This window comes from Geotrypetes seraphini, chromosome 3 (genome assembly GCF_902459505.1).
Source record: "Geotrypetes seraphini chromosome 3, aGeoSer1.1, whole genome shotgun sequence".
In the NCBI taxonomy this organism is placed as follows: domain Eukaryota; kingdom Metazoa; phylum Chordata; class Amphibia; order Gymnophiona; family Dermophiidae; genus Geotrypetes; species Geotrypetes seraphini.
Window position 1 is genome coordinate 413,256,292 of NC_047086.1, and position 23,710 is coordinate 413,280,001.

At 44.7% G+C, this 23,710-nt stretch overlaps 1 protein-coding gene across 2 annotated transcripts in view; it reads right to left on the reverse strand.

The window, feature by feature from the left end:
* Positions 1–23,710, reverse strand: part of GNMT (glycine N-methyltransferase) — a 195,817-nt gene that overhangs the window by 50,639 nt on the left and 121,468 nt on the right. For both annotated transcript variants that reach the window (XM_033938861.1, XM_033938862.1), the window contains exons 6-7: positions 17,234–17,459; positions 8,004–8,131 (exon numbers count right to left, since the gene is read on the reverse strand). In XM_033938861.1, coding sequence (XP_033794752.1) covers positions 8,004–8,131; positions 17,234–17,459 — 354 coding nt within the window. The remainder of the gene's footprint in view (positions 1–8,003; positions 8,132–17,233; positions 17,460–23,710) is intronic.

Below are 23,710 nucleotides of genomic sequence, written 5' to 3' on the forward strand. Positions count from 1 at the left end.
TCACGGTACAGCGGTATATAAGAAATAAAATTATTATTATTATTATTATTATTTGAGGCATGAAAAGTAACTAAGTGCAGTAGAAGGGTACAGTAGTTTTAAATGAGCATGCTATTTGCACAAGCAACACACTGTAAAAAATTAGGGTTTTTTAAAGACCAATGAAAGAAAATAAATGGAATGTAGAAACATTATAGTTGTCTCTCAGCAGTTTCTGTGGCCTTTTTTCCTCTCTTTACCATATTGTAATTGTGGTTCACTTCAACTACACTTTCGGGTTGCTTTGTTATTGTGTATTCTACAGGTTGTGGGCACTTGAATTTCCACTGCATATTTTTGGAATCAAGTCCAGTTCCCCACTGCACTAATCATTAGACTACTCTTCTCTCTGTGGGTCAGTTTGACAAATTGACAGTAGCAAATTCTGTTGATCACCATCTTCTCCTAACAAAACTTTCTGAGATAGGGGTGACAGGCACCGTTCTAAACTGGTTCACCGGCTTCCTTCAGAACAGGGAATACATAGTCAAAAAGGACGGGGGCTTCTCCAACAGCTGGAAGTCTTTCTGTGGAGTCCCATTCTCTCCTATTCTATTCAACCTGTTTATGAGTTCACTAGGAGACATTAAATTTGATGATGAGAGCATAATGTCATAAGCCAATGACATCCTTCTTGATCCTTTATCGTTCAGACTATTGGTGCAGGCATTAGTTTTATCTATTTTAGACTATTGTAACATCATCTATTTAGGAGCACCCATAAAAAATTCTAAGGAAATTAAGGATAATTCAGAATACAGCTGTTCAATTGATTTTTGGTTTAAAAAAGAATTATCATATTAGTTCATATTATTGTTTACTTCATTGGCTGCCTTTGGAGGCAAGAGTATTATTCAAATTTTCATGTATCTGCTTTAAGCTGATATCGGGATTGTCTTCAGCTTACCTTTTTCTTCATTTTGTGTTGCATAGAGCATCAAGAGAAACTAGAAACTTCTGCTTATTTGCTTATCCAAAAATTAATGGGTGTAGAATGATACAAGACCTTATTAGAAAGGACCCTAGCATTTCAAGCTGGTAGGCAACAATCTTGGTTAGGTAAATGTATTCAGCAAGTTATGTTATCCTATTGCTGTTTTTGGAAATTAATTAAGACTACTTTGTTCGATAAGTTTATTAATGAGAGTTTTATTACTGAAATTCAATTTTACAAATATTTGTATTTTTTACTGTATTATTGTATTTCACTGATTGTCCAGCTCTTTTTAGTGTAAACTGCCTAAAACGTTTGGTTATGGCGGTATAAAAGAATAAAGTTATTATTATTATTGTTATTATGATCCCTGCAGAAGACAATCAAACTGACACTATCAAAAAAAAAAATCTCAATCAACAAAGACAAAATCCAATCCTGGGCAGCTATCCACAAGCTGAAGCTACCGTATTTTTCACTCCATATGATGCACTTTTTTCCCCCAAAAAAGTGGGTGGAAATGTCGGTGTGTCTTATGCAGCGAAGATACAAATTTTTACCATCCCTGTACCTTTTTAAAACACCCCCCCAAAGAAAAATAAGCAAACTACTCCGATATTGGTAATAAACCAAAAAGGGCCAATACCTACTCTTCACCCTTACCCCGGCAGCCTGCTAAACTACTTTTCCACCTTCTGCTCGTATACTGCTTCCCCCTGCTTGCTCCCTCCATGATCTCCACTCCTCGCTCCCCTCACTTCATGATTTTCCACACCAGAAGTTGGGTAAATAGAGGAGGCTCAGCCACTTCCCATCTCCGTATGCTTCATTTCCGCAGCTAATGGGAGGCAGGTAGAGGTGAGCCGCTCCTGAGGTGCTGGGTCATGGCATTGGCATCCCAGCCGTTAGGCTTGGAGCTGTGCTTTGGTCTGCAAGTATCACATGTCAGCCTTCTGCCGGCACAAGGAGCAGTAAAGCTTTAGCCACCAGTGCATGAGCAGCAGGGGTCTTGCTTGGCTTCGGGATCTCTGCCCAAGTTACCCCCCCCTCCTCATTCACCATGTCAGTCATGAGCAGGAGGAAGAGGATGAAAAAAAAAAATTTTAAATGAAAAAGAGGCGCATAGGCAAAAAAGTCTCCACTTGGCCAGTTTCCCGGTACCACAGAGTTCTGAGTTTTGCAAAAATGAAGGGTGAGAGCATTATTGGGCTACTGCGGTTGTGGTTTGTGCTATTTCTCTTTTTCCTCCTTCCTCCTATCGGGGCGCAGGACTTGAAGAAGAAGGGACCCACCAAGGTGACTTAAAAAAAATAATAATAGGAGGTATTAGTGAAGTTCAGCATTTGTCAACAGCCTAGAAATGTTTTAATAGGCAGGTATAAATACAAATGAAAGGTACTGGGGGGATTAAAAAAGGTAGGGGGTGTAAAAAATTGTTAGTTGGTTGGGATTAACCAGAGGGAGGCCAGGGTGCAGAGCCTGACAAAGAGTGTGGGGTTGGGTGCAGAGCCTGGCAGGGAGAATTTGGTTCAGAATTTTTTTTCTTGTTTTCCTTCTCTAAATCTAGGGTGCATCTTGTGATCAGGTGCATCTTAAGTAGCAAAAAATACGGTAAATACCTTCAAAACCAAAGTTCTCTACTTTCAAACCGCCCAACAAACAGCTCTGACAAGCATCACTAACAATATAAAAAACCTCCAAAATCCTAGACTGCACCCTAAACTCCACACTAACCATGGGTCCTCAAATATCCCACTAGAGAATGACACGGGGAAAAAATTTGTCCTCATCCCTGTGAGCTCGGTCCCTGCCCCGTCCCCACAAACCATCTGATCCCATTCACAAAAGTTTTATATTGAAATTATTTTATTAAAGTATAAAAACAAACAATATTCTGTACAATTGTCATTTTATAAATCAAAGTTCTGGCTGCTGAACTAGAAAGAGAGATGTTGAGCTGGCAGGGCTTTGTTTATAAATGTTTATCAACACAACTAATATACTTACATCATCCTAAAGCAAAAAAAATAATTTTTTTTCTACCTTTGTTGTCTAGTTTCTGCTTTTCTCTTCTCCTCCTTCAATTCATACCATCCATTATCTGCCTTCTCTCTCCCTTCCATGTCTCCCTCCACTCCCCACACCCCCAATTGGTCTGGCACCCATCTTCTTCACTCCGCTCCCCACATAGTCTGGCATCTCTCTCTTGCCCATTTCTCTTCAGCATTTTCTCCCCACTCTCTCTTGCCTATTTCCCTTCAGCGTCTTCTCCCCACTCTCTCTTGCCCATTTCCCTTCAGTGTCTTCTCCCCACTCTCTCTTGTCCATTTCCCTTCAGTGTCTTCTCCTCACTCTCTCTTCCCAATTTCCCTTCAGTGTCTTCTCCTCACTCTCTCTTCCCAATTTCCCTTCAGCGTCTTCATCCCACTCTCTCTTTCCCATTTCCTTTCAGCATCTGTTCCTCTCCCCCCTCTGTCCACTTCTCTTCAGCATGCATGCGGTCCAGCAGCCCCCCTTGATCACCTGAGATCCTCTCTCCCTCCCGATCGCCGAAGTCATCCATGGGCATCTCCTTCACTTCCATCCTTCCCCTCACCTTACTGTGGTGATTTTCTGGGCTTTTTTCATTTCCCAGCTGCCCGAGCTGGCTTTCATCAAGTCGCATGTGGCCGCCGAAACTTCTCCTCTAACGCAACTTCTGTTTCCGGTTGTATCAGAGGAGAAGTTTCGGCAGCCACATGCGACTTGATGAAAGCTGGCTCAGGGAAATTTAAAAAACCCTACAAAATTGTTACAGTAAGGGAGGGAGTGAGATGCTTGATTGGTGACCGCGCGCGTTCCCTGACCTTAACTGCAGAGACAAGGCCATTCACTGCTCCACAGGGTGGTGAATGGCCTTGTTCCTGTACCCGTGGTAATGATGACTTTTTCTCCCACCGTTTCAGCAGGTAACAGCCACCGTGTAATTCTCTATATCCCACCTCCGGAAAAATTCCTCCTCATCAGACCATACTTTCACCAACACCATTTCGCTATCATTGTACAGGTGATAATTCTACCCCAACTGGATTACTGCAATTCAGCCTATATGGGAATCAATGCCAACCTAATCCACAAAATGCAGCTCATCCAAAACACTGCTTTAAGACTTAAGTCATATTTTTTCAGTTTGAATATATTTCCGCCTACCTTAAGCAACTTTGTTGGCTGCCCATCTCATCTTGGATAAAATTAAAAACATCTTGTATTATACACCATATACTCTATGGCAGGGGTAGGGAACTCCGGTCCTCGAGAGCTGTATTCCAGTCAGGTTTTCAGGATTTCCCCAGTGAATATGCATGAGTTCTATTTGCATGCACTGCTTTCAATGCATATTCTTTGGGGAAATCCTGAAAACCCGACTGGACCACAGCTCTCGAGGACCACATACCCCTGCTCTACGGAAACTCAGCCACTCCTCTTATCCAACTCTTTTCTGAGGCAAGGCAGCCTCTCGCAGAACTCTCAACAAGACACAACTAAACCTACCCTAAAAAAACCCTCAAATATTGGCATATATTCCACTCCATGCTCACCTTCCTAGGAGTCAAAACCTGGAATAACCTCACAGAGACAATAAGAACGGAACCCAACCACACCTCATTTCGGAAGAAATTGAAGACCCTTCTATTTGATAACTGAACTGTCGTAAATAAATTAACTCTACATGAACACTCAGTATTCTCTTGATACTGCCCAAGCTCCTCACTTTCTACTTCTTATCTTTCTCCCCTTCTTCCCCTTTTCATTAATGTAACCTTTTTCTCATTACATTGTAAGTCGCCTTGAGCCTGTACAGGTATGTGCGACACACAAATACCAGATTAGATTAGATTAGGCAAATCACCTGACCAAATGGAATACATCCCAGAGTGCAGATAGAATTTATAAATGAACTTGCATAGTTATTGTTAGTAAATTTTCTCTAAAATCCAACTGGAGGGTGGCCAACGTGATGCCGATTTTTTTAAAAGGGTCCCAGAAGTGATCCAGGAAATTATAGACTGGTGAGTGACGGTGGTGTCGGGTAATATACCGCATTCAGGAAAAACCTGAAGACTCACCTCTTTGACAACTAACTGTTTCAGCTTCTGTATATTATCCCCTCCTCCTAGGCACCTCCCCTTGCTCTCGGAGCCCCCTTCCCTCTTCTTTTCCTTCTTCGATCTGTCGCTTTGAGCTTGTATAGGTTTGTGCGACTCACAAATGGAAGATTAGATTAGATAATATGGTAGAGACTATTATAAAGAACAAAATGACAGAACATATACATAAGCATCAATTAATGCAAGAAATCCAACATGGAAATCTTGCCTCACCAATCTACTGCATTTCTTTGAAGGGGTGAATGAACATGTGGATAAAAGTGAGCCAGTTTATATTGTGTATTTGGATTTTCTAAAGGTATTTGACAAAGAACCTCATGAAAGACTTCTGAGGAAATTAGAGTCATAGGATAGGAAGTGTATGGATTAAGAACTGGTTGAAATACAGAAAACAGAGTGGGTTTAAATGGTCAGTATTTTCAATGAAGAAGGTAAATAGTGGGGTTCCCTAGGGGTCTGTGCTGGGACCACTGCTTTTTAACATATTTATCAGTGATATAGAGATTGGAATAACTAGTAAGATAATTAAATTTGCTGATGACACAAAGTTGTTCAAAATTATTAAATCACAAGAGGACCCTGGAAGAGTGGGCATCAAAATGGCAGATGGTGTTTAATGTGAGCAAGTGCAAAGTGATGCATGTGGGAAAAAGGAACCTGAACTATAGCTACGTGATGTAGAGTTCCACGTAAGAAGTCACTGCACAGGAAAGGGATCTAGATGTCATCATTGAGGATATATTGAAATCCTCAGCTTAGTGTGCAACAGTGACTATGAAAGCAAATACTGTAGAATGTTAAGAATTATCAGAAAAGGAATGGAAAACAAAGATGAAAATGTTATAATGTCCTTGTATCGCTCTATGGTATGGCTGTACCTCTAATTCTGTGTGCAATTCTGGTCACCTTATCTCAAAAAAAATATAGTGGAATTAGAAATGGTACAGAGAAGGATGGCAAAAATGATAAAGGATGGGACAGCTTCCCTATGAGGAAAGGCTAAAGCGGCTAGGGCTCTTCAGCTTGGAGAAGAGATGGCTAAGGGAACATATGATAGAGGTCTATAAAATACTGAGTGGAGTGGAAAGGGTAGATGTGAATCACTTGTTTACTCTTTCCAAAAATATAAGGACTAAGGTGTATGTGATGAAGCTACTAAATAGTAGATTTTAAACATGCTGGAGAAAATATTTCTTCATTCAATATGTAATTAAACTTTGCAATTCATTGCCAGAGAATGTGGTGAAATCAGTTAACTTAGCAAAGTTTAAAAAAGGTTTGGATAATTTCTTAAAACAAAAGTCCATAGACCATTATTAAGATGAACTTGAGGCAATCCACTGCTTATTCCTAGGATAAGCAGCATATAATCTCTTTTACTACTTGGGATCTAGCTAGGTACTTGGGACCTGGGTTGGCTACTGTTGGAAACAGGATCTTGGGCTTGATGGACCTTCGGTCTCTCCCAGTATGGCAATTCTTATGTTCTTAAGGATAGAAGCCGTTCCACACAGCACATCATATTCTCTGTTTTCCAAAATCGGATTCTGATAGTTGGCAACATCTTCCTTATTTTTGTCAGTGTATTGGGGTTGAAAGAGCGGTTGATTATTATTCCATGCTTTTCCCTTTCTTGGGTCCCAACTGTCAGCATAGCTATTGCTAGCAATCAGCATTTTCAGTTGGCATAACTAATGTCAGTAAAGGCCTATGGGAAATTATATCAATCTGACTCTGGGATGTTGATGCAGATAGATCATATACAGTAAGCATCCAGGCAGACTGTTTCATACAGCCTTAAAGACAGTTTCAAATAGCCCTAATTAAATCATGATTACAAACCAACTTGCAGCTAAGAGGGGCGAAGAGGTGCTAAGAAGATGTGTTAATGTCTGATCCTTAGGATGGATAGCTTAGGATATACAATGGGTCCAGGTGCACAGATAACTAAGATTAATCAGAAACTATTGTCAGAGGCATACTGGAAATTACATTTGACTTCAGCCTATTCTTCTCCTGTCTAGCACAAGTTTACTAAGGATGGGGATGCTTAACTTCTATTGAAGCTCAATTATTCTATATTTAGAATAAGTTTCCAAACTATAAAAGCCCCCTCGCAACATCACCCCCTCCTTCTTGTTGGTCTTGCTCTTCTTGTTCCTCTCTTGTCTATCTTCTGGAACCCGAAGCTTGGGACATCACCCTCCCCACCTCTCTTTTCTCTCTCTTTCTTTGTGTGTTCTCTCTCATTCACATGAACACAGAAGCAGTCTCTGTAATTGTAAAACTTATATTTCTCATTAATTTTAATGCTTAATTGTAACTTTTATGAATCTTACTTTTCTGTAAGCCTATTTCTATAATATATTCTTTATGCAATCACCTCTGGCTGTGTTTCTTATTTCATTCTACTCCTGGTGAATCTTCTGTGAGGATATTGAATCTGGGACCTGGTGTTTTTAAGGGCGCCTAACATAACCCCTACAATCTAACATTGTGGGGCCATTACAATCCTTACACCAACCTAGGGATTAAGTTCCCCCATAATATCCAAGAGACAATGCAGTAAAATTTTAAAATGTAAATTGGTTTTCTTGAAAAAGTTTCCACAATTAAACCTTGTGGGTTGTTATCCATTCTGTGCATTTTTATAAAGCAATCTTTGCTGGGGTATCTTATGAATCTTGATTTAAAAAAATGTACTATTTTAATGTAAAAGAGTGACCCAAATCCATTATAACAGGTGGGAGCTCATTTTCCCAAATGCTTTACCTCTTTCCAGTACTCAAAGACTTCCATCTCATGAAGACCTACGACTCAAGACATTGTTCTTACAGCGTGGGAAAAGCATAGACCTCAGGAACCTACTATGCTATTCTTACCCCATTTATCAAAAGCATCCTCCTTCCTCCTCTCCCATCGTTGCTTTAAAGCATATTTCAGCATCTTATCACTGGCGTCCACACTAGTCACGGTAAACCCTTCTTCTACCAGCATGATGGAGTCAACCCTGCACAAAAGGACAGCATGTGAGAAAGAAACCAGAAGAAAAGAAAATGCTAAAACATCGACAGTGGTAATCAAATCATACTCTACATATTACATATTACATCTCTAGCTATGCTCTACAATTCATATAATTCTGTCATTCTGTAACGCTGTAATTCTTTATTCATTGTAATTCTGTCCTTAAACTAACCTTTTGTAATCCGCCTTGAACCGCAAGGTAATGGCGGAATAGAAATCCCTGATGTAATGTAATGTAATGTAATGTAATGTAATACTCCTCTGTAGAAATAAATACTTTTAAAACCAGTAGGAGGAAATATTTTTTCACTGAGAATAGTTAATCTCTGGAATGCATTGCCAGAGGTAGTAGTAAGAGTGGCTAGCGTAGCTGGATTTAATAAGGATTTGGACAATTTCCTGGAGGAAAGTCCATAGTCTGTTATTGAGAAATACCTGGATTGGCTACTGTGGGTCGGGCTACTGGGCTTGATGGACCATTGGTCTGACCCAGTAAGGCTATTCTTATGTTCTTATCTTACTAGAACATCTATTCCATTCACTTATCATATCTTAAAGACTTGGAGAGACATTAATAAAAAGTTATGGGGGACACAGTACGTTCCACAGTTTCTGCTGCTTTCAGCATTATTTCCTGAATCTAACCATGATGCCATAACCATGGCAAACCAATGGAGAATTTTAGGCATTACCAGTATTTATCAGTTGCTCAGGGAAGGCCATATGAAACAATTAGACCCATTGAGAAGTGAATTTCTGATACCCCAGTGTCGTTTTTATTACTATTTACAATGCAGGCATAGATTGCAAGGGGTTAAATTTAAGACCATGAAGGCTGCGCTATTCAATGGGATGGAAAGTTTATGAGCATGCTGAAGTGAAAGTGTTTATATTTCTGTTGTATAAAATTGTGTGCAATTTTTGATTTGTGAAACATAATTATATACTACAATAGGAAAGAGATTTGCAAATTAATATACTTAAGCCTCAGTATACTTAACCCTAGCTAATAATAGAGTGGATATCTCAGCTCAATTAATTGATGAGATGGTATTGAGGGAGAATCAGGAGTAAGACCTTCATGAGACTGAAGGTGAAGACCCCTATGAGACCCCAGAAGTTAGATTTTTAAGAGAGACACTGTGCTTATGAATTAAAGTTTCTGAACAAACATATCTCTCCCTGTCAGCAGAAATAATATGCTTGTAATAGTACAGGACAAGATGTCCTACCAAAAATTATCAGAACTTCTGACAGAATAATAATAATAATAATAATAATAATAATAACTTTATTCTTCTATACCGCCAACAATCTTGCGACTTCTAGGCGGTTTATAATAGAGAGAAACAGCAATCAAGTTCAGGAAGTAAGGGGCCTACTCTCAGAAATTATTGAACTTAGTATTAAGATTGCATTGTCAGGGAAATAGAGAGGTCAGATTTGACAATGGGTGAAATCATGCTTCAATATGGCTCCGAGATAAATATGCAAACTATACAGTCAATAGATATGATAGATGTGTCAACCCAAAAGAAAGTGAGTATGCAAACTTCATAGTCCAGCATTATATAAACAGTTGTTATTATTATTAAACTGTTATTAATCTGTAACTAGGTGGTACTCTAGGCTACTTAACATAGAAACATAGAAATAGACGGCAGATAAGGGCCACGACCCATCCAGTCTGCCCACCCTAATGACCCTCCCCTACCTTTGCCTTGTGAATAGATCTCATGTGTCGATCCCATTTGGCCTTAAAATCAGGCACACTGCTGGCCTCAATCACCTCCAGTGGAAGACTATCCCAGCGATCAATAACCTTTTCAGTGAAAAAGAATTTCCTGGTGTCACCTCGTAGTTTCCCGCCCCTGATTTTCAACGGATGCCCTCTTGTTGCCGCGGGTCCCTTGAAAAAGAAGATATCCTCCTCCGCCTCGATGCGGCCCGTGAGATACTTGAACGTTTCGATCATGTCCCCCCTCTCTCTGCGCTCCTCGAGTGAGTATAGCTGTAATTTGTCTAACCGTTCTTCGTAAGGGAGATCCTTGAGTCCCGAGACCATCCGGGTGGCCATTCTCTGAACCGACTCCAGTCTCAGCACATCTTTGCGATAATGCGGCCTCCAGAATTGCACACAGTATTCCAGGTGGGACCTCACCATGGATCTATACAATGGCATAATGACTTCCGCCTTACGACTGACGAAACCCCTTCGTATGCAACCTAGGATCTGTCTTGCCTTGGATGAAGCCTGCTCCACTTGACTGGAAGCCTTCATGTCTTCACTGACGATCACCCCCAAGTCTCGTTCTGCTACTGTTCTAGTTAGGATCTCACCATTAAGGGTATAAGTCTTGCATGGATTTTGGCTGCCTAGGTGCATAACTTTGCATTTTTTGGCATTGAAGTTGAGTTGCCATGTCCTAGACCAGCGCTCCAGCAGGAGTAGGTCGTGCATCATGTTGTCGGGCATTCAATCTTCATCCGTTGTGCATTTGCCCACTACATTACTTAGTTTGGGGTCATCGGCGAATAATGTTATTTTACCGCGAAGCCCTTCTGCCAAGTCTCTTATAAAGATGTTGAATAGGATCGGGCCCAAGACCAAGCCCTGTGGCACTCCACTGATCACTTCCATCATTTCGGAGGGGGTGCCGTTCACCACTACTCTTTGAAGCCTGCCTCCAAGCCAGTTCCCAACCCATTTCGTCAATGTGTCACCTAATCCTATAGAACTCATCTTGCTCAGCAGCCTGCGGTGTGGTACGCTATCGAATGCTTTGCTAAAGTCCAGGTACACGATGTCCAGGGACTCCCCAACATCCAGCTTCCCCGTTACCCAGTCAAAGAAGCTGATCAGGTTGGATTGGCATGATCTCCCCTTAGTAAATCCATGTTGACGGGGATCCCGTAGATTCTATTCATCCAGGATCTTATCCAATTGGTGTTTGATTAGAGTTTCCATTAGTTTGATCACTATCGATGTTAGACTCACTGGTTTGTAGTTTGCTGTCTCCATCTTTGAGCCTTTTTTGTGGAGTGGAATGACGTTAGCCGTCCTCCAGTCCAACGGGACGCTGCCTGTACTAAGGGAGAGGTTGAAGAGCGCTGACAGTGGCTCTGCCAAGACCTCACTCAACTCCCTAAGCACCCTGGGGTGTAGGTTGTCAGGCCCCATTGCCTTGTTAACCTTGAGCTTCGACAGCTCACCGTAGACATTGCTGGGGATAAACTCGAAGTTACTAAATGGGTCAACTGAGTCAGCCCTTGTTTGTAGCTGAGGGCCAAGCCCCAGCACTTCTCGGGTGAAGACTGAGCAGAAGTATTCATTTAATAGTTGGGCTTTTTCGGAATCCTTTTCCACATAGTCTCCGTCTGGTTTCCTAAGACGTACAATCCCGCCTGAGTTTTTACTTCTGTCACTGATATACCTGAAGAAGGATTTATCTCTCTTCTGGATGTTTTTTTGCCAGAGACTCCTCCATATGGAATTTAGCCTCCCTGACCGCTGTTTTGACGGCTTTTGACTTGGTCAGGTAGTCTGCTCTGGAGTCCTGTTTCCCCGATTGTTTGTAAGAGATGAATGCTTTTTTCTTCTCCTTGTTGATGTCTGAGATCTCCGCAGTGAACCACTGCGGCTTATTGTTCCTTCGCCGTTTACTTACTAATTTAATATAGCGGTTTGTCACTTCCTGTATGGTGGTTTTCAAAGACAACCACATTTCTTCCACACTATCGGTTTCTGCTTGGCTTTGTAGCACCTGGTGAACAAAGGAACCCATGTCTTGGAAGTTTGTGTTCCTGAATTTGAGGACCTTAGTCAACGTGGTAGATTTAGTGAAAGCTTTCCTAAGATTAAACCATAACATGTTGTGGTCACTGGAGGCTAATGTGTCGCCCACCGAGACGTCTGTGACACTTTTTCCATTGGTAAGTAAAAGGTCAAGTATTGCCTGATTCCTTGTTGGCTCCAACACCAGTTGCCTGAGACCAACTCCCTTCATAGAGTTTAATAGCCTCCTGCTGCTGCCGGAAGCAGAGGTAAGTGAATCCCAATCCACATCAGGCATGTTGAAGTCACCTAACAATACTGTGTCCCCACGCAAGGTGATATTTTCTATATCTCTGATTATTTCCATATCCAGGTCATCCTGTTGTCTTGGGGGTCTGTAAATTACACCAAGATACACCAAGATAAGGGTAGGTCCTGCCAATCCAACCTGGTCAGCTTCTTTGACTGGGTAACAAGGAAGCTGGATATTGGGGAGTCCCTAGACATCGTGTACTTGGACTTCAGCAAAGCATTTGATAGCGTCCCTCATCGCAGGTTATTGAGCAAAATGAGTTTGCTGGGATTAGGAGACACATTAACTGCATGGGTTAAGGATTGGCTCAGTGGCAGACTTCAGAGGGTGGTGGTAAACGGCACCCCCTCCGAAATGACTGAGGTGATCAGTGGTGTGCCGCAGGGCTCGGTCCTGGGCCCAATCCTATTCAGCATCTTCGTAAGAGACTTGGCCGAGGGACTTAGAGGTAAAATTACGTTATTTGCCGATGATGCCAGACTATGCAATATAGCAGACAAAAGCACAGTGCCTAACAAATGCTCAATGCCTGACAATATGACACATGACCTACTCCTACTGGAGCATTGGTCCAAGACATGGCAACTAAGTTTCAGTGCCAATAAATGTAAGGTCATGCACCTTGGCAGCAGAAACCCATGCAGGACTTACACCCTTAATGGTGAGGCCCTAGCAAGAACTGTAGCAGAACGTGATTTGGGGTGGTCATTAGTGAAGACATGAAGATGGCAAACCAAATGGAGAAAGCTTCGTCCAAGGCTAGACAAATCATCGGTTGTATCGAAGAAGTTTCGTCAGCCTTAAGCCTGAGGTCATAATGCCATTGTACAGATCCATAGTGAGACCCCATCTGGAATACTGTGTACAATTCTGGAGGCCACATTACCACAAAGATGTGCTGAGAGATGAGTCGGTTCAACGAATGGCCACTCGGATGGTCTCGGGTTGCAGAGATCTACCGTATGAGGAACGGTTGGATAAATTGCAACTATACTCACTCGAAGAACGCAGAGAGAGGGGTGACATGATCGAGATGTTCAAATATGTCACAGGCCATATCGAGGTGGAAGAAGATATCTTCTTTCTCAAAGGTCCCGCGGCAACGAGAGGTCATCCACTGAAACTCAGGGATGAGAAATTTCATAGTGACACCAGAAAGTACTTCTTCACCGAAAGGGTGGTTGATCGCTGGAATAACCTTCCACTACAGGTAATTGGGGCCATTAGCGTGCCAGACTTTAAGACAAAATGGGATTGGCACATGGGATCTCTTCATAGAGGAAGGTATGGGTGGGTCATTAGTGTGGGCAGACTAGATGGGCCGTGGCCCTTTTCTGCCGTCAGTTTATATGTTTCTATGTTTCTATATGGCACACAGACCGTGCAGGTCTGTCCAATAGCGGCCTTAGTTCTTTAATTTACATCCTTCATTTTCTAATTAGAGATACTCAATTTTTATCCCACACTTTTTTGAATTTCATCACCGTTTTCCTCCACCACTTTCCTCGGGAGGGCATTCCAGGCATCTACCACCCTCTACATGAAGTAGAATTTCCTAAATCACCTAATGTTCTACCCTACCTATCACATATCCCCTTTCTTCCCTCTGGGAAACAGCAAAATGTAACTTTTATTTCCTAATGTTCTTTCCATGTGTATATTAGTACGTCTGTATTGTTAGTTTGTCATAGCCCCTTGAAATTTTTAAAGTTAAATAACTTGTCTCATTGCCTCATGTTTTAACTTTTTTATTATGTAATTCGCTTAGTGTTTAATAAGCGAACCATCAAATTCAAATAAACTTGAAACTTGAACTAACATTGCTCCTAAGTCTTCCTCTCTGTAACCTCAAATTATGCCCTCTAGTTTTACCATTTACCATAGACCCTGAGCTCTCTGTTTTTCTTTTACTCACTCTTTAGTGCAGCGATCATAACACCAATGCTTACTCTGCATCGGAGTGCTCCTACTAGTACTGCCCGATTCACAATTCGAATCGATTCACTGATTCACTTCGGGTGAATCAATTCGAATCGATTTACCCCACTAAAAAATCGGCCTCCCGATTCATTGACTGACCCTCCCCCCCGCCCCTAAAGCAGGAGTGGCAGCACTGCCTCTTGCTGGCCTGCCGTTCCTGCTTTAGAGGGCGAGTGGGGAGGGTCAGTCGGGAAGTGACTTACCCGCTAGTGTCTGGCTTCCCGCAGCAATTTACTGAAATTCAGCAGCCTGCCCTGCAGAAGAAGATCGCTGGCTCTAGCGATCTTTGTAAGCTGCCATAGGGTGTCCAAGAAGACAACTTGGACAACCTATGGCAGCTTACAAAGATCGCTAGAGCCAGCGATCTTCTTCTGCAGGGCAGGCTGCTGAATTTCGGTAAATTTAACATGCAGGCCTTCCGGGGGGAGAGGGGTTGTAGTCCTTCATGGGGGGGGTGTTCAGGCCTTCCAGGAGGAGGGGGGTGTAGTCCTTTGTGGGGGGATGCAGGCCTTCAGGGGGGACAGGCAGGTCTTCAAGGGTGGGGTGTAGGCCTTCAGGGGGGGTGGTACATGCCTTCTGGGGGGGAGGTGCAGGCCTTCAGGGGAGACAGGCTGGTCTTCAAGGGTGGGGTGTAGGCCTTCGGGGGGGACATGCAGGTCTTCAGGGGTGGGGTGTAGGCCTTCAGGGGGGTGCAGACTTTTAGGGGAGGGGGCCCTGGTGTAGAAGTACATGAAAGGAGGGAGGGAGGGAAGGGGGGTTCAAAGAGATGTGCATATGCCGGACTTTGGGGGGAAGAAATAATGGGTCTAAAACAGAGAAGAGGGAGAGAGATGGTGGACAATGGGATTTAGGGATGAAAGGAACAGAAAGGGAGAGATGGTGGATCCTGGGGTGGTGGGGAAGGAGGGAGTGATGCTGGATGAAAGGGTAGTTGAGAGAAGGTGGATCTGTGAATGGAGACGAAAAAAAGGAAAGATGCCAGACCTCTGGGAGATGGAAGGGAAATGGAATGGGAGGACAGAGATGGAAGATTGATGGTTAGCACGGAGAAAGAAGAAAGAAGGAGATCCTGGCAAGCAAGTTATCAGAAGACAACCAGAGCCTGGGACCAACAAGATTTGAATAATGACCAGACAACAAAAGGTAGAAAACTAATTTTATTTTCTGTTTTGTGATTACAATATGTCAGATTTGAAATGTGTATCCTGCCAGAGCTGGTGTTAGACCACGAACATGAGTTAGGATTTAACAGAGAGGGAAAAGTCTTTTTTGTTTGTTTATTTTGTTTACACCACAGCACCAGTGTGGTTAGGAGAGGGCAAAGGGGGTGAAGAGGCTATAAAAGGGGTGAAGAGGCTATAAAATAAACCCACCAGGATGTTTAAAAAAAAACACCCAATTGGGCAGGAAATTGAATCGAATCGGAAAATCGATTCAATAGGTGGAATTGAATCGAATCAAAATTTTTTTTCCTGAATCGGACAGCACTAGCTCCTACTTGTGTTTGCTGGAACCAAGTTTTCCCTGAGTGGGGATCGCAAACTTCGCAGCTCAGATCTCCCGTACTAGTTTTGCAATCCACATCATAGGTATGTATGGCTTGGATCGGTGCAAAGGTTTCTCCCTTTTCTTTTTCCTATTTCTACCTCGTGTCAGCTCCAGTGCACCTCCCTTCCCTGTGGTAAAGCAGCTCAAAATCTCTAGGGGTTTTAACCATTTGCTTTGTTGTTTTGTTGCAAATTAACATACATGGAGTGGAATGTACTAGAGGAGTTACAGATTTGGTTGGTTATACATTTGGGTTACAGTTGGACGACAGTGAGACAGTTGAGAGGAGTTTCAAACTTGGTTATTAATACTGTATAGACTTATGTTTTGGATAGTATTACTGCTTTACAATGCATTTGAACACTTTTATATATATATGGAAAAGGTTCAGAGTTAAAGTCCTGAGCAAGTAGATGGGAAGGGAAGGAAAGGGGGATTTATTCAGAGATGTTTGGGGCTTGCATTAAACTAAAACTACACTGGCCTGTTATGGTAATCTTTGTTTTAAATTTTAAAATAAAAGAAAAAAAAGAAATAGATGGAAATAAAACAAAAACCAAGGGCTCCTTTTACTAAGCCACGTTAGCGGTTTAATGCGTGCATTGAGCTGGCGTTAGTTCTAGCTGCCTAGCGTAGATTTAGCACTAAAACTGCTAACGTGGCTTCGTAAAAGGAGCATGTGCTGTTCCTGAGGTGGTGATCACAAGTTGAATATTGTTATCTGGTGAGTTTTAAGAGGGACAAAGCAGGTAAGCTGCTACGATAAGCACCTGAAAAGGGCTGCAGCTTTTTGTGCTGAAGATCATACTTAAACAGGTGTGTTTGATCCAGCCACCTATGCCTGCCATTGAATACCTGGAAATAAGGCTCTGCACCTATTGCTACATGAGGAAGGTGGCTACAGATCATTTGCTTGCATTTAACTGTGACAATGCGGAATCAGGGGTCAGTATTTTTTATAGGAGAGTTCCAGATCATTTTTTTATTGCTTGGGAATATGTAGTTGCATTCTTTTTTTTTTTTTTGAGAGGAGCTCCTCATCCTCCTTCCAGGGGGCCTTCTGTTTTGTGTGATTTGGTGGAGGTGGGGGAGGGGGCAGCAGATTGCTACTACGACTACAACTTATTTTTATAGCACTGCAAGACACGTTCGATTAACCATGTAGGAGACAATTGCTGCTGACAGAGTTTACAATCTAAGTGCTATAAGTGGAGGGGGCCGAAATGTTATGCCTGGGGGTAAGTGCTGCCTGTTTGGGGTGGGGCTGTGCTTTTCTCTCCATGTGCATAGGAGGAGAGAGGGGGAAGTGCACTCGCTAATTCATGTTGGTTTATTTGTTTTGAACTGCTGGCTCCACATTCAGTGTTTTAGTCTGGTGTGTGTATTTTGAATAACCATTACGGATGTCTATGGGATGTATATATGCAAATGAATATGCTAATGTGGCCATGGGTGGAAAGGTGCCTTACCCAGTGCCACAAGCCACGTCCAGCACCCTCTGGCAGCTGTGCTGATGAAGCAGTCTCAAGAGCCAAGTCCTGTACTCGTCTGTCCGGCTCCGCATGTTCCCAATGTAGAGCTGCCAAACCTTGGCTGCTTTGCCATCAGCATACTGGTCAGGGAGCCCCTCGGCAGCCACCCCCAGGGACCTTGTCCGAAAGATACTGTCCACCATCCTGCAGCTGAGCAGACACACTGAGAAGAGGCACAGACACAGAGGCAGATTATGCAATAGGCAGAGCAGCTGCGGGAATGTGGCTCAGGATCTGACCAATGTGCAGTTCTGCTTAAAGTGCCACCCCCTTGGAACGTGTGGGGCTTTCCCGACAGTCAATTCCTGCTGCAGGCTTGTTTTTGCCTTCTTGCAGCTGTTTCTAGGACATGAAACAGGCTAGCAGATATGGACTTCATGGTGCAATGATTTAATGCATAACTGCAGTTTATCGCTGCCTTCTGTGCTTATGTTGTCTCTTACTGGGCAGAGAAAAGTTCTTTCACCTGACCTTTATTCTGCTGGGTTTGCTTATTTCCTTTCTATTTGAGAAACAGTTTCTATCTACCCCTCACTTCCTTCTCATGGATAACGCATTGTGTATTAATCCACTGTTTTAATGGTTTTGTTATTTTTTTAATCTTTGTTTCTGTCATTCAAGTGTTCTAATTTAATGCACTCCTTGATCAGTTTTCATGACCTAACATCCTTTTCATCCCTCTAATTTAATCAAGTTAAAAAAAAAACTAAAAACCAATCACCTGGTAGCATATTTTTCTGTTCTTTCTCCTTAAATTTCCCTAATTAATAAGAAAAAACGTGCAGTTCCAGGAATTCATCTGGGTAAGTCCAGCAGCCCAGAAATTAACTGACTACAAGCCAATGATCAGACTGTTGCTCAGGTAACTTGTTGCAGAGAATTAGGACATCTCAGCCTCTGCCCTTGCTCCACCCCTAACCTCTCTGGTTAGCAGACTATTCAGCTGCACTAGCTAATTAACCCCCCTTTTTACAAAACCATGCAAGAGCTTTTTAGCGCTGCTCCGACAGTCATAGAGTTCCTATGACACTCGGAGCAACGCAGAGCATTCAGCGCTCTGGCTGGCGCTAAAAACCTCTTATGCGGTTTTGTAAAAAGGGGGGGGGGGGAGGAGGATTAAATGCTGTAAAATCTTGGCTGCCAAGTGGCTCAGTGGGGGCTTAGCTGGGCAGGACCCTCTCCTGCCTGCTTAACCCCTTTTGAATGTCATCTCCAGAAAGCACAGTTACTTACCGTAACAGGTGTTATCCAGGGACAGCAGGCAGATATTCTCTACATGTGGGTGACGTCACCGACAGAGCCCCCTCAAGCAGACTTGCTCGAAGACCTTCAGGCTTGCGATTGGTCCGCACATGCGCGCATGCCCCTCCCACCCTGCCTAGGGCATGCGTCTCCTCAGCGTGTCCTCAGTTCAGATAGCAAGCAAAGAAGCCAACCACGGGGAGGTGGGTGGGTTTCGAGAATATCTGCCTGCTGTCCCTGGATAACACCTGTTACGGTAAGTAACTGTGCTTTATCCCAGGACAAGCAGGCAGCATATTCTCTACATGTGGGTGACCTCCAAGCTAAGCAGAAAGGGATGGAGGTAGAGTTGGCAATTAAGGAGAACAGATGTTGCAAAACTGACTGGCCAAAGTGGCCATCATGCCTGGACAAAGCATCCAGACAATAGTGAGAGATGAACGTATGAACCGAGGACCAAGTGGCAGCCTTACAGATTTCTTCAATGGGAGTGGAGCAGAGGAAAGCAACAGACGCCGCCATTGCCCTGACTCGACCCGGCAGGGAGAGACCAGCTTGAGTGTAACAGAAAGAAATACAAGCGGCCAACCAGTTAGAAATGGTCTGCTTAGAGACAGAGTGACCCAAGCGATTAGGATCGAAAGAGAGGAACAGCTGGGGAGCAGAACGATGAGGAGCGGTGCGCTTCAAGTAGAAGACAAGCGCACGCTTACAATCAAGAGAATGTAGAGCCACTTCCCCAGGGTGAGAATGAGGCTTCGGAAAAAACACAGGAAGAACAATAGATTGGTTGATGTGAAAATCAGAAACAATCTTAGGCAAGAACTTAGGATGGGTACGGAGAACCACCTTATCATGATGTAAGACAGTGAAAGGTGGGTCCACTACCAAGGCTTCAAGCTCACTGACCCGACGGTCGTGAGGACCTTTTGCGGAGGAGGAGGAGCATGGAACAGAAAACCTCTGGAGAGATTGGAAGAGAGCATCTACCAACGGAGAGACATCCTCAACAAAGGAGTCATGATAATGCATCGAGAGAGAGAATCCTGATCCTGGTTCCATTGGGACGCCTGAGTCCATTGAGGAATACAGAGGTGAAGTCTGGCAAAAGGAGTCACATGAACCGTGGAGGCTATGTGACCTAGGAGGACCATCATGAGCTGAGCCGTCGCCGAGTGCAGATGGGTCACCATTCGGTACAAATGGATAGGGACCTCCTGACGAGGCCGAGGCAAGAAGGAGCGGAGACGAACCTTGTCCAAGACCGCTCCAATGAACTCAAGAGACTGGGACGGGCAGAGGTGAGATTTGGGAAAGTTCACCTCGAAGCTGAGACTCTGAAAGAGCAAGATGGTCTGTCTCGTCGCTCGCAGGACTTTGGTGCGAGAGGACGCTTTTATTAACCAGTCGTCGAGGTAGGGAAACACCTGCAGACCGCGGAGGTGCAGGGCCGCAGCTACCACAACCAGACATTTTGTGAAAATTCTCGGAGCGGCCGCCAGGCCGAAGGGAAGAACATGATACTGGAGATGGAGATCCCCCACCCGGAATCTCAAATACCGACGAGAGCACGGGTGTATCGGAATGTGTGTGTACGCCTCCTTGAGGTCCAGTGAGCACAGCCAGTCCACCTCATCCAAGAGGGGGTACAAGGTAGGAAGGGTGAGCATTCTGAACCGTTTCCTGACCATAAACTTGTTCAGAGTACGGAGGTCCAGGATTGACGCAGATCCCCCGTCTTCTTGGGTACCAGAAAGTACCGTGAATAAAATCCGGAGTTCCACTGTTCCGTGGGAACCTCCTTGACCGCCCGAAGACGAAAAAGGGCCCGAGCTTCCTGCAGAAGCAGAGAAAGCTGAGACTGAGCAGAAGGAAACTGAGCAGGTCCAGGGGTACGCGACTGAAGTGGAGGGAGTACTCAACTGTTGGTGGTAAGACTTTCCTATTGGTTATAGAAATGATGGAGACGACCCCCAATTGGGAAGGGGGAAGGCTCCAGGAGGAAGGGAGCCCGAAGGCTCGGACTGGAATTGTCAAAAGGACGGCCCGGGCTTCGCCAGGGCCGGCAGCTTGGTCTTAGGGTGACATTGCTGCTGTTGCAGTGGCCGTTTCGAAGGAGGCCTAGAGAAAGCAGGAGTGGATTTTTGTGGCTACCTCCGAAGAGGAATTTTATATTGTCGAGCCAGAAGGGCCTTAGGTTTAAATTTCACCAGAGATGCAAAGGACCGCTCGTGGTCCGAGAGGCGCTTCGTGGAAACCTCGATGGAATCATTGAAGAGCTCATGACCCACACACGGGAGATTGGCAAGTCGATCCTGTAGATTCGGATCCATATCCACAATTCGGAGCCAAGCGAGATGACGCATGGCGATCGCAAAGGCTGTAACTCTCGAGGACAATTAAAAGGCGTCGTAAGAAACCTGAAATATATACAGGCGGAGTTGGGAGAGGGTCTCTCGAGGAGACGAAACTCCTGACGCCGAGTCTCAGGTATGACCTCCCAGAATAAGAGAAGGCATCTATACAGAACCAGAGGTAGGACATGAAGATGAAATTGTAGTTAAGGACACTGTTCGTCATCATCGAATTCTGATAAAGGCGGCAACCAAATTTGTCCATTGTATGTCCCTCCCTGCCCGGGGGGATGGCAGCGTAAACCTTCGAGGTGTTAGACTTCTTCAAGGAAGACTCAACCACCAAGGATTGGTGGGAAAGCTGAGCACTCTCAAACCCTTTCACCGGGATAGTCTGGTAACGGGACTCCAACTTGGAGGGAATAGCCATGACCGCATAAGGTATCTCCAGGTTCCGGAGAAACGTCTTCCGGAGAACCTGATGCAAAGGAAGACGAAGCGCTTCACGAAGCGCATTGTCAACTCCCATTTCCGCCAGGTATTCCTGGGTAAAGTGGGAGTCGGACTGAAGATCCAAGTGCAGAGCTCTGCCCATGTCAGAGATGAAACGAGAAAAGGAGGAGGTCCGAGAAGAAGAATCATCCTCTGGGGGAAACTCTGATCGAGATTGGGGTGCGGCTGAGAAAGAGGGAGAAACTTCCCTGGAGTAGTAAGTCGGAGCCTCAGAGTCCCGTGAACGGGAGACCGAAGAGGTTCGACTAAGGCATGTAGGGGGCGTCAAGGAACGGCCCCGTGCCAGATGGACCGGGGAAGACCCCGGGGTCCGAGGAAATCACTGGGGAAGCCTCGGAGAAGACAGGGTATAGGAAAAATCCCCAACTGTCTTCGAAGCAGGCCCTTTAGAAACCGGCAATTGCCTTGATGGGGAACATACATTAGAGTCCAATTCAAGGATAAGCTTGTGTCTGGATGGCCTTGAGGTCGGAGACGACCGGGGCCGTTTAGAAGAGGCGAGCCTTGCCGCAGTAGCGGGGGAAAAACTGGTCCCCAGCCTGGACCCCCGAAAAGTCACCGGCGACTCAGGGGAGGAAGACTCGCTCGAGGGAATCCGACGACTCTTACGGGTGAGGCCTCGAGAGATGAGGGGACACTCAGGCTGGTCAGACTGAGGTCAAAGGCGTCAAAGTCGGGACTAGTGGGCTTACCACCGAGGAAAACTGTGTGGTAATAACAGCCTTACGCATAGGTACTGAGACCAAAGGTAGGTGGGACAGAGATGCAGCAGTGCGCTCCTTCAGGGACGACCTCGAGGAAGAGTATTCCCTACGTGAGGAGGCACACTTAGATTGATGTCTCGAAGAAGCCGAAGAGGCGGCGCTGACATGAGACTCCGAAGTAGGCTTCTTCGCTGGCATACCTGAGGAGGGAAGAGGAGACTTACCCGAGGCTGGAGTAGCAGGAGGGGCCGAGGCCGAAGCCTTCAAGGCCAACGGGGATTTCGAGGCTGAGGCACCCGAGGGTGTCGAGGCCAAGCTTGAGGCCAATCCCGCAGGATCCATGGGGCCAAAGAGTTGAAGAATCTTGGCCACCCGTCGACAAAGAGCCCGCAGTTGTAAAGTCGCACAACGGGGACACGACTCAGCGCAGTGCTCTGCACCAAGGCACTCCACACACCAACGATGAGGATTGGTGATGGAGATAACCCGGTTGCACTTAGTACAGTTTTTGAATCTGGAACGAGGCCGGGACATAAGAAAAAGGAGAGCCGCGGCCTCGCGAGGCCAGGCAGCCAGAGTAAGACCGGGAACCCGGTCATAAATATACGAACTGAAAATAAAGAAAATTAAAGATGCGAGCACAACGACTCAACAGAAACTAACCAAATAAGCCACGGTGCAAGAGGGACGATGAGATTGCACGAAGCAAGGGAGCAGTGCTTCTGGCTCCATGGAAAACAAAGAACTCAGGACACGCTGAGGAGACGCATGCCCTAGGCAGGGCGGGAGAGGCACGCCCGCATGCACAGGACAATCGCAAGCCTGAAGGTCTTCGAGCAAGTCTGCTTGCGAAAACGTCCGCTAGGGCAGTGGTTCCCAACCCTGTCCTGGAGGACCAGCAGGCCAATCCTAATGAATTTGCATGAGAGAGATTTGCATATAATGGAAGTGACAGGCTTGCAAATCTGCTCCATGCATATTCATTAGGGCTATCCTGAAAACCCGATTGGCCTGCTGGTCCTCCAGGACAGGGTTGGGAACCACTGCGCTAGGGGGCTCCGTCGGTGACGTCACCTACATGTAGAGTTGCTTGTCCTGGGATAATAAATAGTACACAGCATTTTTATAGGTTCCTGGTAGTACAATGTCCTATAAACAGATGAGGGACTCTACTTAGCAGTGTAGCATATGCGACATCTGGGGCCCATCATAGTAACATAGTAAATGACGGCAGATAAAGACCTGAATGGTCAACTTGTCTCTTCTGTTATATCTCTGGGACATAGACTGCTAAGTCCACCCGGTATTGTCCTAAGTTCCAAATGCTGAAGTTGCCGTCCAAACTCATTACAGCCTATCCAACCATCCTGCTTGCAGGATATCCACCATAAAGTCTGGCCAGTAACATTCTCATGTTCCAAGTTAGTGGAGTTCCAGCTGAATCCTACACCAAATCATCACATATGGGACACAGACCGTGCAAGTCTATCCAGTACCGGCCTTAGCTCTTTAATTTACATCCTTCATTTTCTAATTAGAGATCCTCTATGTTTATTCCATGCCTTTTTGAATTTCATCACCATTTTCCTCTCCACCACTTC